This window comes from Oryctolagus cuniculus, chromosome 1 (assembly GCF_964237555.1).
Source record: "Oryctolagus cuniculus chromosome 1, mOryCun1.1, whole genome shotgun sequence".
In the NCBI taxonomy this organism is placed as follows: Eukaryota; Metazoa; Chordata; class Mammalia; order Lagomorpha; family Leporidae; genus Oryctolagus; species Oryctolagus cuniculus.
The window spans coordinates 56,073,272-56,089,895 of NC_091432.1; the positions used below are offsets into that span (position 1 = coordinate 56,073,272).

A 16,624-nucleotide genomic window follows, 5' to 3' on the forward strand; every position below is an offset into this window, starting at 1 on the left:
GTATATTATGAAAAATATACTTGAATTTCAAAAAATGTGTGCATCAAAATAAATTTCTTTCATTACATTTTTTACAAGTATCCTCCTGGAATTGGGAGTGGAGCTGGGCCTCAAACCCAGGCTATCCAGTGTGACACATAGGCATCCCAATTGGTGTCTTAACTGCTGTGCCAGATGCCCACGCCTACATTTCTTAAGTTTTCTAAAAATTTCTACCTAATTCCCTTGTGTTTGAAATTTTCTGCTTCTCTTTGCATTGTTTCTACAGTCACCGGATTCCCTTTGGGTTTCTTTTTGGGGTTGGGTGGGAAGGTGAGTGTCTTTCCACTGTATTTGATGACATTTGTATGTACCCAGTACTTCTCTTCCTTATGTTTTCCAGGAATTTTGGTTTTTATGGATTGAGTAGGACTTGGCTCCCCAAACTGATGCAGACATTAACATTAATTGCTAATGGCTTATGGTAATGATTGATGGATTAGGGTAAAGACTTGATTTAATTATGGTAGCCAGGAGGTGGGAGTGATGGGAGGCCTTTAAGTCATTGGGGCTTGCCCTTGGAAGGTAGTTCTCACAAGTGGGTTGGTTATTGTAGCTGAATGTGACCTAGTTTCTCTGCTTCTTGACTCAACAAGTAATCTCTGCAACAGCATACGAATGGGGTCCCCCAGTCTTGGACTGCGAACCTACAAAGTGTAAGCCAAAATAAACCTTTTCCTTCCCCAGAAGCTCCTCTCAGATATTTTAGTTAAAGTAATGAAAAGCTAATACAGTATAGTGGCATAAACCAGTTTTTGGGCTTTCAACATCTTGTTAACATTTTCAACTTGTTATTTTCTTTTTCCATATATTTGTTATTCTTACTACAGTAATTTTGGCAAGTTTTCAGGGGATCTTGGCATTAAACACACTGGTTTCAGCTGCCATCGTATGCAGAAGTCAATAATAATATTTCTTTTGTGCTTGTCATTGTGAAATGGTTTTAAATTTGAAATTGGTTTGCAGGTTTTTTTCTTTTTTTCCAAGCTGAAATGTTGCAGGCATTTGACATAGCTGTTGCATGGTCACTGCATGGGATGCTTGTCTACCATATTGGAGTGTCTGGGTTTGAGTTGTACCTCTGCTCCTTATTTTAGCTTTCTACTAATGTGCATCCAGGGAGGAAATGGGTGTTGGCTCAAATGGTTGAGTCTGGTTACATTGAATACTAAGCTTCTGGTTTCATCTTGGCATAGCTTAGTTGTTACGGGCATGTAAGGAATAAATCAGTAGGGCTGGCACTGTGGCATATCAGGTAAAGCCACTGCCTGCAGCACCAGCATGCCATATGGGTGCTGGTTCGAGACCTGGCTACGCCACTTCCAATCCAGCTCCCTGCTATGGTCTGGGAAAGCAGTGGAAGATGGTCCAAATCCTCCTCTTTGTAACTCTGCCTTTCAAATAAATAAATAAATCTTTTTTAAAAAATATTTATTTATTTATTTGAAAGAGTTGCACAGAGAAGAGGGAGAAGAGAGAGAGTGAGAGGAGACAGAGACAGAGAGAAAGAGAGTTCTTCCATCGTTGGTTTGCTCCCCAGATGGCTGCAATGGCCGGGGCTGTGCCAATATGAATCCAGGAGCTTCTTCTGGGTCTCCCATGCGGGTGCAGGGGCCCAAGGACTTAGGCCATCTTCTACTGCTTTCCCAGATCATAACAGAGAGCTGGATTGGAAGTGGAGCAGCCGGGACACAAACCAGCACCCATATAGGATGCCGGCACAGCAGGTGGTGGCTTTACCCGCTACACCACAGCACCAGCCCCAATAAATCTTTAAAACAAACAAACAAACAAAAAAGGAGTAAACCAGTGGATGGCAGATTGCTTGCTCTCTCTCACTCGCTCTCTGCCTTTCAAATAAATTAATTTTTAAAAAATTTTAAAGAACTTATTCCACTAATTTCATTTTTATGTTTGGAGTTTGCTTCTTGAAAATTTTGTGTTTATAACATATATGGGGGCAGGCGTTTAGCCTTGCAGTTATGGTGTCAGTTGAGACTTGTCCCACTTTGAGTACCTGGGTTCAGTGTCTGACTCTGGCTTCCAGCTCCAGCTTCCTGCCAGCGCAGACTCTGGGAAGCAGCGATGATGCTCAACTCAGTGTGTTTCCATGACCCACAGGAGAGCCTGGGCCTCGATGTGTTCCTGCAGCCCAACTTTGGCTTCATCTAGGGGCATGTGTGCTCATTTGAAAAGTGAACCAACAGATTGCGGGAGTGGGGGGTGTGGGTGGGATTTGCGTGTATGTGTGTGTTTCTCTATTTCTGCCTCTCAAATTAAAAATAAAAAACCAACCACACCAAAAAAAAAAAAAAGAGAGAGAGAGAGAGAGAAAGAAAGAATATCTCCTTATATGTAGCACTGTTCCAGAGACTAATATACCAGAATATTAAAAACTTAGGAGAGGGGCTGGTGCTGTGGCTCTGCTGGTTAAATGCCCTGGCCTGAAGTGCCGGCATCCCATATGCTCGCCGGTTCAAGACCCGGCTGCTCCACTTCTGATCCAGCTCTCTGCTATGGCCTGGGGAAGCAGTTGAAGATAACCCAAGTCTTTAGGCCCCTGCACCCATGTGGGAGACCCAGAAGAAGCTCCTGGCTCCTGGCTTCAGATCGGCGCAGCTCCAGCCATTGCGGACAATTGGGGAGTGAACCATCAGATTGAAGACCTCCCCCCCCCCCCCCGCCTCTCCTCTCTCTGTGTAACTCTGACTTTCAAATAATAAATAAAATAAATCTTAAAAAAAAAAGGACTTCGGTTAGGTGGGTTCATCTTATGTTTTTGAGAACATGTTAAACAAAAAAAAATAAGGTCTCTTTTCCGGTTGCTTTTTGCTGATATCAAAGAAAGCTGCTGATTTTTATATATTCTGAGACCTGTCTTCCTAACCAAGGTAAACCCTTATTAATTTAAACAGTGTTTTGTCAATTTGCTTGTGTTAACTCGGCAATTATATTAAAATACACATAATATAAGTTGTATTATACTGATGCTGAAGACAATGTAACATTGGATAATTTAATGAAGTATCTTAGTGTGAATTTTTACCAAAAGCCATGTAGGTAGGCCATCTAAATTAAGCTACATTTTAAAAAAGATTTATTTATTTGAAATGCATAGTGATAGGAAGAAAAAGGAAAGACAGAGGGGGAAATCTTATATCTGTTGGTTCATTCCTTAAAGGAATGTGTTATGTTCATTAATAATGTCACTCCAGGTACGTATGTTTTCTCAATGGTGTGAAGAAAGGAGGGAAAAAATAGGTCTATTAGTTATGATGGTGATTTCTAAACATTTTAGGTTTTTGCACCTGTGATAGCATTTTTTTCCTGTTTGCCCGAAAAGACACTGGGGAGAACAAAATCCAGATTTTATCCTGTTTGTTTAATGCTTATCATTCTGCTTACTGTCTTTTAGTGACTACTCTGTTTCCAGCTGTCTAAACATTCTCTCACATTCCTGTCAGAAATGTGACTCAAGCCCAGGTTCAAGAATTACAGCATCCACTCCCTCCCTTATTGTTTATTACTTCCTCAATACACTTTTAGTTAAGAATTAAAGTAATTCAACCAGCTAGCACTATGCTTTTCAAATCTAAATGCGATGTGGAGTACTTTTCATTAAATAGTGGGATCCCATCCTGAAACCAAGTTTCTGTTGCTGTTTGAATTTATGATAAAGTGAATCTGAAACATAGACTCTTTCATCTTTTGTAAAAAAAAAAAAAAAAAAAACTTTGTATGCTAAATTTTGCAAAGTATTAAGTTGTTTATTTTCTGAACATTTGTAAGTTCATATACAAGGACAGTTGAAAAAGTTTGTGGAAATGGAATTAAAATATACAAATTTTGATAAAAACATTTTGAAACCCATGCATAATTTGCTCATAACATGCATTTTGTATCAACTTTTTAAAACTTCCTGTATCTTATTTGTGAATGTAGAATTCAAAATTTCTTATAAAGTATGATCCTAATGATATTTTAAGTGTATAATATAAAGTAATCAATTTTTATTTTATTTTGTTTTATTTTTGACAGGCAGAGTGGACAGTGAGAGAGAGACAGAGAGAAAGGTCTTCCTTTACCGTTAGTTCACCCTCCAATGACTGCTGCGGTTGGCGTGCTGCGGCTGGCGCACCGCACTGATCCAAAGCCAGGAACCAGGTGCTTCTCCTGGTCTCCCGTGCGGGTGCAGGGCCCAAGCACTTGGGCCATCCTCCACTACACTCCCTGGCCACAGCAGAGAGCTGGCCTGGAAGAGGGGCAACCGGGACAGAATCCGGTGCCCTGACCGGGACTGGAACCTGGTGTGCCAGTGCTGCAGGCGGAGGATTAGCCTATTGAGCCGGGGCACCGGCCAAAGTAATTGGTTTTTAAAAATATTTATTTATTTATTTGAAGGTATAACGGGGGAGAGAGAGAGAATCTTCCCTCCAATAGTTTGCTCTTTAAATGGCTGCAAGAGTCTGGTCTAGAGCCAGGCTGAAGCCAATAGCTAGGAACTCAAAATCTAGTGTCCCACATGGATGGCAGTGGCCCAAGTACTTGAGTACCTCCACACTCTTCCCAGCAGCGGCAGGCGGGGCCGGCGCAGCAGGGCCGGCACAGCGGTGTGCGGCGCAGGCACACCAGGTTCTAGTCTTGGTCGGGGCGCTAGATTCTGTCCCGGTTTTGCCCCTTTTCCAGTCCAGCTCTCTGCTGGATCAGCTCGGTGCGCTGGCCGCAGTGGTCACTGGAGGGTGAACCAACGGAAAAGGAAGACCTTTCTCTCTCTCTCTCTCACTGTCCACTCTACCTGGCACCCATATGGGATGCTGGCATCACAGGCAGTAGCCTTACCTGCTACACCACAATGCTGACCCTGAAAAGATCCTCTTTTCACCATTGTATTTTCTTTGCTCTTTTGTCAGTGATCTGTTAACTGTGTTTATGTGGTGTCTTTTTGGGCTATCTTTTCTGTTCCATTCATTTATTTACCTATTCTTTCACCAATACCACATTGTGGTGGTGTCAGCCTACCAGCTTTGCTCTCCTTCAATATTGTATTGGTGAACCCAGTTCTTTTGCCGTTCCTTATAAACCTTATAATCAGAGAACTGGATGGAAAGAGGAGCAGCCGGGACACAGACCAGCGCCCATGGGATGCCAGTGCCGCAGGTGAGGCTTAGCCTACTACGTCATAGCACCAGCCCCTCCACAGCACCGGCCCCTTGAAGTACCCTCATATTAGTTCCAGAACAGTTGTTATTATTTTATTATTATTGTTGTCTTTTCTTTGATTTTTTTTGGTACACAGTTATATCTTCTGTGAATAAAAAGTTTGATTTCTGTCTCACCAATATGTGTGACATTATTCCTTTTTTATTGGTTGGGGACTCCTGGTAATGTGTTGAGAAGTATTGGTAAAAGGAGGATATACTGGAGCAGGCACTGGCATAGTAGGCTATGCCTCTGCCCGGGTGTTGGCATCACACATGGGCACAGGTTCGTGTCCTGGCTGTTCCTCATCCGTTTCAATACTCTACTATGACCTGGGAAAGCAGTAGAAGATGGCTTCAGATCAGCACAGCTCCAGCTAATGCAGCCATTTGGGGAGTGAACCAGAGAATGGAAGACCTTTCTGACTCTCCCTCTCTGTCTTTAACTCTACCTTTCAAATAAATTAATTCATTAAATATTTAAGAAAAAGAGGACGTGCTTAGATTATCCATGATCTGAGTGAGAAAACTTTGAGTTTCTCATCATTAAGTATGATATTAGCTAGTTGCCCTCTATTTCTAACTTCCTGAGATGTATTTTTTTTTATTTTTTATTTAGTAAATATAAATTTTCAAAGTACAGTTAATGGATTACAATGGCTTCCCCCCCATAACTTCCCCCCCACTCACAACCCTCCCATCTCCCGCTCCCTCTCCCATTCCATTCACATCAAGATTCATTTTCAATTATCTTTATATAAAGAAGATCAATTCAGTATATATTAAGGAAAGATTTCATCAGTTTGTACCCACACAGAAACACAAAGTGTAAAATACTGTTTCATCCCTAGTTATAGCATTACTTTACATTGGACAACACACTAAGGACAGATCCCACATGAGAAGTAAGTACACAGTGACTCCTGTTGTTGGCTTAACAATTTGACACTCTTGTTTATGGCATCAGTAATCTCCCTAGGCTCTAGTCATGAGTTGCCAAGGCTATGGAAGCCTTTTGAATTTGCCAACTTCGATCTTATTCTGACAGGGTCATAGTCAAAGTGGAAGTTCTCTCCTCCCTTCAGAGAAAGGTACTTCCTTCTTTGATGGCCCTGTTCTTTCCACTGGGATCTCACTCGCAGAGATCTTCCATTTAGGTCTTCTTTTTTTTTTCCCCAGCATGTCTTGGCTTTCCATGCCTAAAATACTCTTATGGGCTCTTCAGCCATATCTGACTGCCTTAAGGGCTGATTCTGAGTCCAGAGTGCTATTTAGGACATCTGCCATTCTATGAGTCTGCTGTGTATCCTGCTTCCCATGATGGATCGTTCTCCCTTTTTGATTCTATCAGCTAGTATTCGCAGACACTAGACTTGTTTGTGTGATCCCTTTGACTCTTAGACCTATCAGTGTGATCAATTGTGAACTGAAATTGATCACTTGGACTAGTGAGATGACATTGGTACATGCCACCTTGATGGGATTGAATTGGAATCCCCTGGCATGATTCTAACTCCACTATTTGGCGTATGTCCGATTGAGCATGTCCCAAATTGTACGTCTCCTCCCTCTCTTATTCCTACTCTTATATTTAACAGGGATCACTTTTCAGTTAAAATTTAAACACCTAAGAATAATTGTGTATTAATCACAGAGTTCAACCAATAGTACTAGAACAAAACAAAGAGAAAATACTAAAATGGATAAAGTATTGACAGGTGTCGCTCCCCCATTTGCGGAGGAACGACACCGGACCCTGCACTGTTCTTTTTGCCCGGCCCTTCCCGGGTTTGCTGCCGTTCCCTCACTCGCAGAGGAACGACGCCGTCCCGGGTTACCTGCCGCCCCCCACCCCCACCCCCCCGCCGCTTTCCCTGCTTCCGCGGAGGAGCAGCACACCACCAGCCGGCTCTCTCAGGGGCTGCTCAGATGTTCCTCAGCTGTTCCCTGATGCATGCATGTTGTCTCTCTCCTCCTTTATAGTCCTCTTCCACCAATCCCAACTCTGCTGCCCGCATGCCGAGCATGCTGCTCTCCTCCAATCAGGAGCAGGATCAGCTCCTGCAGCTTGTCAGTCAAACTGGTAAGGCAGCTGTGTAGAAGTTGTTTGCTGTCTCTCAGCGCCATATTGTGGGAGAGCAGATGCATAGAATTAGTCTTAGTTCCAGTAATTTAGTCTAGTCTCAGTTGCTCCCCACAGACAGGCAGAGTGGACAGTGAGAGAGAGAGAGTGAAAGGTCTTCCTTTGCCGTTGGTTCACCCTTCAACATTTAACAACAAAAGACCTAAACAGTAGTGGTTCTGCTGGGTAATACTGCTTCCTTTGATGTAGCAGCTGAGCATCTGTCCTCCTTCTCTTCAGATGACTTCTACAATATGTTAGAGTGTGAGGAATGGTTTTAGTCTCACAACCAAGTTGGGGTGAAGACACTGGCCAGATAATACATGTATTCCTTTTTTTTTTTTTTTAAATTCTGGATCCTGGGAAATTCTTACTTTGTAACTATTTTACAGTTTCTAAAAGCAGTTATTATTATCCAAAAATGGAAGAACTTAAGTCTTCTCAGATGATAATGTGAATGAATGGAAGGAAGAAATTAAAAAATAAAATTTAAGAAGATGAGGTCTGATAAGAGAGCAGCTAGATAAATCAAAATAGGATCAACAATTTAAAATCTATTTCAACTGGGGTTGGCGCTGTGGCGCAACAGGTTAAAGCCCTATCCTGAAGTGCCGGCATCTCATATGGGCGCCGGTTCTAGTCCTGGCTGCTCCTCTTCCGATCCAGCTCTCTGCTATGACCTGGGAAAGCAGTAGAAGATGGCCCAAGTCCTTGGGCCCCTGCACCCATGTGGGAGACCTGGAAGAAGCTCCTGACTCCTGGCTTCGGATTGGTGTAGCTCCGGCCGCTGCAGCCGTTTGGGGAGTGAACCCGCAGATGGAAGACCTCTCTCTCTGTTTCTCCCTCTCTCTGTAACTCTGTCTTTCAAATAAAGAAAAATAAATCTTTAAAAAATCTATTTCAACTGTAACTCAGGTTATTCTGACTTTAAGGTAGTATCTTATGGCATTCTTTTGGTTCCAGTGTTAAGCTACTTTGTTGTAGTTTTCTTTATTTTATAGATATATGAAGTCTCTAACACTAGGGAGTCATGTAGATTGGAATCAGATGAAAGAACTTCAGAAACATTTGTTCAAGCAGAAGACCACTAATCTTTATATATCAAAACAAATACTGCTATTATTGTTGGTATTTCCATGATAAATTTTTGTAAATGCAACCCTGGATGGTTTGAAGGGATAATCTAATATACCATCTTAATATCAATGAACTGTCATCAGGTCCCACATAGTGGTTTGCCAGTCAAGCATATCATCCCTAAGTGAACCTATTGTGCTGGAGGGCCACAGGCCATAGCACTAAATTCCTTGTTAATGTATTTCATGACTATGGTCTATGCTTTTCAACTGTCTCCCCACTGTTCAGGACTCTGGGCAATAGGGAAGGATTATTTCTTTTATCTTATACAAACACAAAAGGATAGAGGCAAGGGTTTCCTTTAAGCTGTGGCCTCCGCCTCTTTGCTAGCCCTGGGGCTCTAGCTCAGAGTTTTGATCATGGGTTGGTGTTGTGTTCTGTCAGATGCTTTTCCTGCATCTAATGATGTGATCGTGTGACTGTTCTTCAGCCTATGAAAGTGACGGATGGCTGTGATTGATTTTTGAGTGCTGAACTAGCTTTGTATGCCTAGTAGAAGTTCCATTTTGTTGGGATGTTCTTTTTGTTTAATATTGAAATTAATGTTCTAATATTATTGAAGATTTTTGCTTTTATGTTCATGAGCAATATTGATCTTTAGTTTTCTTTTCTTGTAATATCTTTGTCCGGTTTTGGTATTCAAGTGTTTATGACCTTCTGAATGAGTTAGAAAGTCTTTCTTGTATCTTCTGAAAAAGAACTGTAGAGAATTAATATAATTTCTTCCTTAAATGTTTGATGGAATCCATCAGTACATCTGAGCCTAGTACTTTCTGTTTTATTAATTCAGATATTAAAATAATATGAGTCTATTCAGGTTGTCTGTATTTTATATGAGTTTTGGCTGGTTGTGTCTTTTAACAAATCCATTTTCATCTAGGTTATCATATCTGTGTTCATAGTATTTCTTATTATCCTTTAAGTGCTCACGAGATCTGTAGTGGTATCCTCTTCTTCCTTTCTGATATTAGTAATTTGTGAAATCTCTCTTTTGTCTCAGTTATCTTGACTAGAGGCTTTTCAATATTTTTGCTCTTTTCAAAGAATCAGATTTTGGCTTCATTGTTTTCTTGGTTGATTTCCTGTTTTTAGTGTCGTTAATTTCTGTCCAAACTTTAATTATTTCTTTTCTTCAGTTTACTTTGGATGTAATTTGTTCTTCCATTTCTAATTTCCTAAAGTAAAAGCTGAGACTACTGATTTTAGATCTTTCCTCTGTCTAATATATACAGTCAGTGTTATAAATTTCCTAGTAAGCAATGCTTGCACTAGATTCCAAACATTTTTATTAAGCTGTGTTTTCATTTTCATTTGGTTGAAAATATGTTTTGAATTTCTCTTGATTTCAGACTTGACCCTTGTGTTCTTTAAAATTGTGTTGCTTAACTTCCAAGTATTTTGGGATTTTCCACCTGCCTCTCTATTACTGATTTCTAGTTTCTTTGTGACTCGAGAGCAGTATGATATCTATTCTTCTAAATTTGTTAAAGTGTGTTTTATAGCCCAGAGTTTAATCATCTTGGTGAATAAGATATATCTTTCATTGCACTGGATTGCAGACTCTCTAGATTCTGAGGCAATTGTTATATTTTTCTCTTTTCTACCAGGTAATTTTCACTTTACCTGCAATTGACTTTATTTCATGATTTGTACTAATGATTGGGAGAAAGTCTTTCATTTTGTTGCTGCGTTCCTACACATGCCAACCTAGGTTTCAGAGATGACGTCTCAGAATGGCACCTATATCTTCATAAGACATATCCTACTTTATCAGCTGGCACCGTGGCTCAATAGGCTAATCCTCCGCCTTGCGGCGCTGGCACACCAGGTTCTAGTCCTGGTTGGGGCGCCAGATTCTGTCCCGGTTGCCCCTCTTCCAGGCCAGCTCTCTGCTGTGGCCAGGGAGTGCAGTGGAGGATGGCCCAAGTGCCTGGGCCCTGCACCCGCATGGGAGACCAGGAGAAACACCTGGCTCCTGCCTTCAGATCAGTGCAATGCGGTGGCCATTGGAGGGTGAACCAATGGCAAAAGGAAGACCTTTCTCTCTGTCTCTCTCTCACTGTCCACTCTGCCTATCCAAAAATAAATAAATAAATAAATAAATAAATAGAAAAAAAAAGACATATCCTACATTATGAATCTGTGCATGAATTTTTTTATGTTGGTTAATATGACATGCTGGGGCTGGCGCCGTGGTTCACTTGGTTGATCCTCTGCCTGCGGCACCAGCATCCCATATGGGCCCTGGGTTCCAGTCCCGGTTGCTCCTCTTCCAGTCCAGCTCTCTGCTGTGGCCCGGGAAGGCAGTGGAGGATGGCCCAAGTATTTGGGCTCCTGCACCCACATGGGAGACCAGGAAGAAGCACCTGGCTCCTGGCTTCAGATCGGCGCAGCGCCTGCCGTAGCGGCCATTTGGGGGGTGAATCAATGGAAGGAAAACCTTTCTCTCTGTCTCTCTCACTGTCTATAACTCTACCTTTCAAAAAATAAAAAATAAAAAAAAATATGACATGCCACATCCAGTAGTAATCTTATTAAATGGGTGAATGTTTAACATTTCTCATAGATTAATGTTTGGTATATTTTCATTATGCTTTTAATACATGACAGCTTTATTTCTCTCAGTTTTGTCAGCCTGGTGGATGGCAGCTGTCCAGAGAGAGGAAACAGCCAACATTCTTCGTGGTGGTCCTGACAGATATTGACTCAGATCGACATTATTGCTCATGCCTAACTTTCTATGAGGCGGAGATCAATCTCCAGGTACAAAAAACTTTTCTTTCAAAAGTACAATCACAAGGTCAATATTTAGGAATATTTTAATGTCATGTTTATTTTTGTTGAAACTTCAAGTTTTAACTTTATAGGCTACTTTAAAAATCATGAACTACTTTTTATGTTTCTGTTTAACGTTTGACAGAGAGCAACAAGGTAAAACTAATTTCCAGGTTTAAGTGTCTTTTAAAATATTGATCATAATGTGAATGTTTGTAAGAATATAGGCTCCATGAATTGCTTTATTAATAAAATGGTTTCCTCTGTTGGTAAACCTGTGATTTTCCAGCCAGTCCTCCCAGGTGTTGATTGTTCATCAAACATAAAACACTTAATCAGAATATCTGTAAATCATGTATCACAATGCTTGATATATCATTTAAGTGCCTACGTAAATGTTAACTTATTCTTAATAGTGGTGGTGTTATCAATATGATCAGGCCAGAATTCATAGGTTAGAAGTATAAACATTTAAAATGCTCTTTTAGAGTATTGGTTGAGGTTCTTAGTTTCTGATAACTGGGTCTGCTTTCTCTAATTAAAGCAGAAAGGATTCATGACAATATCAGCAGTTTAGGGAATTTCAGGAATGAGGGATGGGCAGGAAACCTATTCTAGGTACTAGGAGGAACCCATCTTGGGCCTATTCTCATAGAAACCACAGTCTTTATACCTTTTACCACTTGTCAGTAGGTGCTGGTTATCAGACAGTGTGACCTTTATCTTAGGCATCTGGCATACTCAACCTGTGTGTACATTGTCTCACAGTACCAATTCATGCTTATAAGTTTCTTTTTTTTTTGCCAGGCAGAGTTAGACAGTGTGAGATAGAGTTATAGACAGTGAGAGAGAGAGAAAGAGAGAAAAGTCTTCCTTCCATTGGTTCACTCCCCTAATGGCCGCTACTGTTGGCGCTGTGTCGATCTGAAGCCGGGTACTTGCTCCAGGTTTCCCAATGCGGGTGCAGGGACCCAAGCACTTGGGCCATCCTCTTCTGCCCTCCCAGGCCACAGCAGAGAGCTGTGAAGAGGAGCAACCAGGACTAGTACCCGGTGCCCAACTGGGACTAGAACCCAGGGTGCCAGCGCTGCAGGTGGAGGATTAGCCAAGTGAGTCACGGCGCCAGCGCTTATAAGTTTCATATGAGTTTTTTCTGGGTGCAGAAATCTGATTTTTCAATACAAGAAGACCCAAATCATATTTCATGATGAAGACTCATCCTAGTTCATTAAACCATCTTGTTAGTTCATTAATTTACCATGAAATATTAAAAGGTTACATAAAATGTGCATTATCAACATCACCTGCAGTCCCTCCTCTTTGAGATCTTTGTGAGAATCCATATTAAGATCTGAAAGTTAGCACTAGTGTTTGGAACTGTGGTTAAGCTGCCAGTTGGGATGATCACCTCTGGCTCTGACTTCAACTTTCCAGCTAATAGCTGCGATGGCTCAAATAATTTGGTTCCTGCCACCCACATGAGAAACCTGGATTGAATTCCTGGCTCCTGGCTTCAGCCTGTCTGAGTCCCAGCCATTGCAGGCATTGTGTGAGTAAACCAGTAGGCAAGAACTCTCTTTCTGTGTCTCTTTTTCTCTGCCTCTCAAAAACAAACAAACCAAAAACAAAACTGAAGGCTTTTGATTATACAAACTACTCAATATTTGATTTGACATATTTAATGACTGTCAGACCAATACAGCCTCTTGCTTCTATTTGAAATGAAGAGGTTATGTTGTCAGGGTTGGCTCTGTGGTATAGTAGCTTAAACCGCTGCCTGTGGTGCTAGCATCCCATATAGGCAGCTGTTCAAGTCCCGGCTGCTCCATTTCTGTTCCAGTTCATTGCTAATGTCCTGTGAAAGCAGTAGAAGATGATCCAGGGGCTTAGGCCACTGCACCTATGTCAGAGACACAAGAAGCTCTTGACTTCAGATCATCCCAGCTCTGGCCTTTGCAGACATTTGGAGTTGGAAGACCTCTCTCTGTGTCTTTCCCTCTGTCTGTAACTCTACCTCTGAAATAAATAAATCTTAAAAAAAAATTTAAAAAGAGGTTATGTTGTCAGTGAAGACAGAAAGTGAAGAATATACCAATGGTCTCCTCTGCTCTGGATAGTGTTTAATGCCAACAGATAGTGGATCCAATTCCCCTTCTGGTCAGTTCAGTGTGAATAAGTTAGAGTTCTGTAGCCCAAGTGCTAAATAATTTTTAGGTAACCTTTTTTATTGATCTTTAGAATCCAAGTTAAAGTGGAGAATGTAATATTTATGTTATTTCCATATTCATGACAATACTTCTTCACAACTTCCTAGGATTGTCTAAGGAAATTCACTGTGATTAAATTGGGTTCTCCCTCCTCACTTCTTACTACCTAGGCCTTTCTTTCCTAGATAAATTGACAGAAAGTCAGCAGCTTAAGGCATAATGGCAGATGGATCTGGAAATTCTTGGATATTTTTAAAACATTTTATTTAGAAATAATTTCAAACTAACAAAAAAGTTATAAGGATAGTGTCAGTATCTATATATCCTTTATTCACATGAACCTTGTTGTCATTCTGCTCTATTGATTTATTATGTAAGATCTCTCTTCACCTTTCCTCTTTTCCTCAACCTTACTTCGTCTCCTTCTTCTTTCTCCTTCCCTCCCTTATAAACAAAAGTGTGCACACACACAGTTTTTTTGAACCATTTGAGAGAAAGCTACATATTTCATCTTCCTTGATGCTAAATTGTTTAGTTACATTTCAAAGAACATAAAAAACACATAAATGATACAGTTATCAACCTTTGAAAATATAGCATTCATTGAATATTTTACCATCTATATTTCAGTTTGTCATTTGACCTAATATGTAATAGCTTTTGTAGCCACCTGTGCCTTTTCTTTCTTCCAGTGTAGAAGCCAGTATACAATATATACTGCATTTACAGTTCATTTATCTTTTGGCTTTTTTTATTTGTAATACTCAAACTTTGTCTTATGACATTAATATTTTAATAGTGTAACTACCTACCACCATTTTTAATAGAATGTTGCTTATTTTGTATTTTCTGGTGTTTCCTGTCTTCATATTCAGATTGAACTTCAATTGGAATATTCTTTAACTGTGTTTCTTGTAAGGGTGTCCTTCTGAGAGTATACTTGTAGAAGTACAGGCTGTTTCTCTGCCCCTCAGTAATGCTAATAATTTTGGTAACCTTGTCAGTCATGAGATTTCCCTTCTGTGTAGTTACTGTTTTTTGTTTTGTTTTGTTTTGTTTTTTTCTGTGCAACTAATAAACAGTCTGTAGGAGAACCTTTTAAAACTCTGGACATATTCTGCTCATCAGTCATTCTCCCTTAGATTTAGCATGTACTGATGATTTTTATGCCGATTTTTATTATCATAGGTACAAAGTCATTATTTTCCAACACCATATTCTCTCTATCTACTTTTACCAGTCAGCAGTTGGCACTTATAAACATGAGTTTTCTCCTGTTTTCTGCCTGATCTGAGACATGGACTCATGGATTCCAGTCCCCTGTCCCTTCCCCTACCTTTATAGCATACAATTTAATTATTTTCTTTTTTAAAAGATTTATTTATTTGAAAGAGTTGCAGAGGGAGAAAGAGAGATCCTCCATCTACTGATTCACTCCCCAAATGGCCACAATGGCCAGGGCTGGACCAGGCGTGACAGGGATCCAAGGACTTGGGCCATCATCTGATGCTTTCTCAAGCACATTAACAGGGAACTGGATTGGAAGTGGAGCAACCAGGACTTGAACTACTGCCCATATGGGATGCCAGTTGTGCAGATAGTCACTTAACCTACTGTGCCACAGTGCTTGCCCTTTTATTATTTTCATTATTTTAATTCAAAAAATGTGCTGTATTTGACCTGGGTCACCTCCCAGGCTTGTATTCCTTCTTTGACAGGGCTACTTTTCTGACCCAACAAATAGATATAGGCTTATCTTATTCCTTCTCTTCCTCAACCTTGGAGTTAGCCATTTCTTCAAGTATCCTTGTCCCCTTTGAGTAGGGAATAATATTAGAAGCCAAGATCTGGGTTGTTTTTTTTTTTAAGATTTATTTATTTATTTGAAAGAGTTACACAGAGAGAGGAGAGGCAGAGAGAGAGAGAGAGAGAGAGGTCTTCCATCCACTGGTTCACTCCCCAGTTGACCACAATAGCCAGAGCTGTGCCAGTCCAAAGACAGGAGCCTGGAGCTTCTCCCAGATCTCCCGCATGAGTGCAGGGGCCCACGGACTTGGGCCATCTTCCACTGCTTTCCCAGGCCAAAGCAGAGAGCTGGATCAGAAGTGGTGTGGCCAGGACTTGAACTGCTGTCCATATGGGATGCCAGCACTGTGGGTAGCTGCTTTACCTGCTACTCCACAGTGTTGGCCCCAAGGTCTGGGTTCTTTTATATTGGTTTAGTATCCCTTATCTGAAAAGCTTGGGACCAGAAATATTTCAGATACCATAGGTTTTTAGATTTTGGAATAATTTGCTTGAGCTTTACTAGTTGAACATTCCTAATCTGATCTCTAACCCAAACATCTGAAATGCTCCAAAATATGGTTTTTTTTCTTTTGAAAATTTTTAAGTGTCATGTTGGCACTCTGAAAGTTTCAGTTTCAGGGCATTTTGGATTTTGAGTTTTAAGGTTAGGATTGCTCAACCTGTATTTCAAATCATTGTTTTTAAATTTTTTTTTAATTCAAATATTTTACCACTTGCCATCTTAAGTGGGCCAAAAAAAAATTCATTAGTTTTTACAGTCAACTTACCAAAAGTTTAGAGTATACTTTGTATAAGTTATTCAAAGATTCTGAAAATGTAAGTAAATTGTAAGGGTTCTGGCTTCTATATCATTGTATGTGAGCATTAGCCAGAGTTAGACTGCTTTTCTGTGCTGAAAGCAGCATGTTAACATCCTTTGGATTTGGTCCAAAAGATGGTACAAACAATGAAGTAGAATTTGGAAAAAATAAACTCAGAAGATGTTCCTTTCTGAATTGTTAGTAAGGTTGTTCTCATTGTTGGCACGAACTTTTTATCTGTGTCCTTTTTTAAAAATGTGTTTTTCTTTTATTTTTGGATCAGATTATCACTTCAAAATAGATCTTTTAATTCTCATTTGGTGTGAATTACTTCATAGCAAATATTCTATGAAACATTTTTGGGAAGCCTCAGAGGAGGAACTTAGGGACGTGCACCATCCAAAGTATAATTGTGCAACTTTAAAACTGTTGGCTCTGTTATCTTGCCAAGATACAGTAACTCTGTCAGTAATCATAAGCAAACCTTTGGCATTGAACTTTTGATAACATGTTTCTAAAATTATTCGACTAAGCCAT

At 40.4% G+C, this 16,624-nt stretch overlaps 1 protein-coding gene across 7 annotated transcripts in view; it reads left to right on the forward strand.

Moving 5' to 3' along the window:
• Positions 1 to 16,624, forward strand: part of SBF2 (SET binding factor 2) — a 523,890-nt gene that overhangs the window by 201,252 nt on the left and 306,014 nt on the right. For 6 of the 7 annotated variants that reach the window (XM_070073459.1, XM_008266103.4, XM_002708809.5 and 3 more), the window contains exon 3: positions 11,122 to 11,259. Coding sequence is in view for 6 of the 7 variants with exons in the window: in XM_008266103.4 (XP_008264325.2) it covers positions 11,122 to 11,259 (138 nt within the window). In the remaining variant the exon portion in view is untranslated. Of the gene's footprint in view, positions 1 to 7,220; positions 7,321 to 11,121; positions 11,260 to 16,624 lie in introns of all 7 variants that reach the window. The other variant, XM_070073429.1, reaches the window with a different exon arrangement.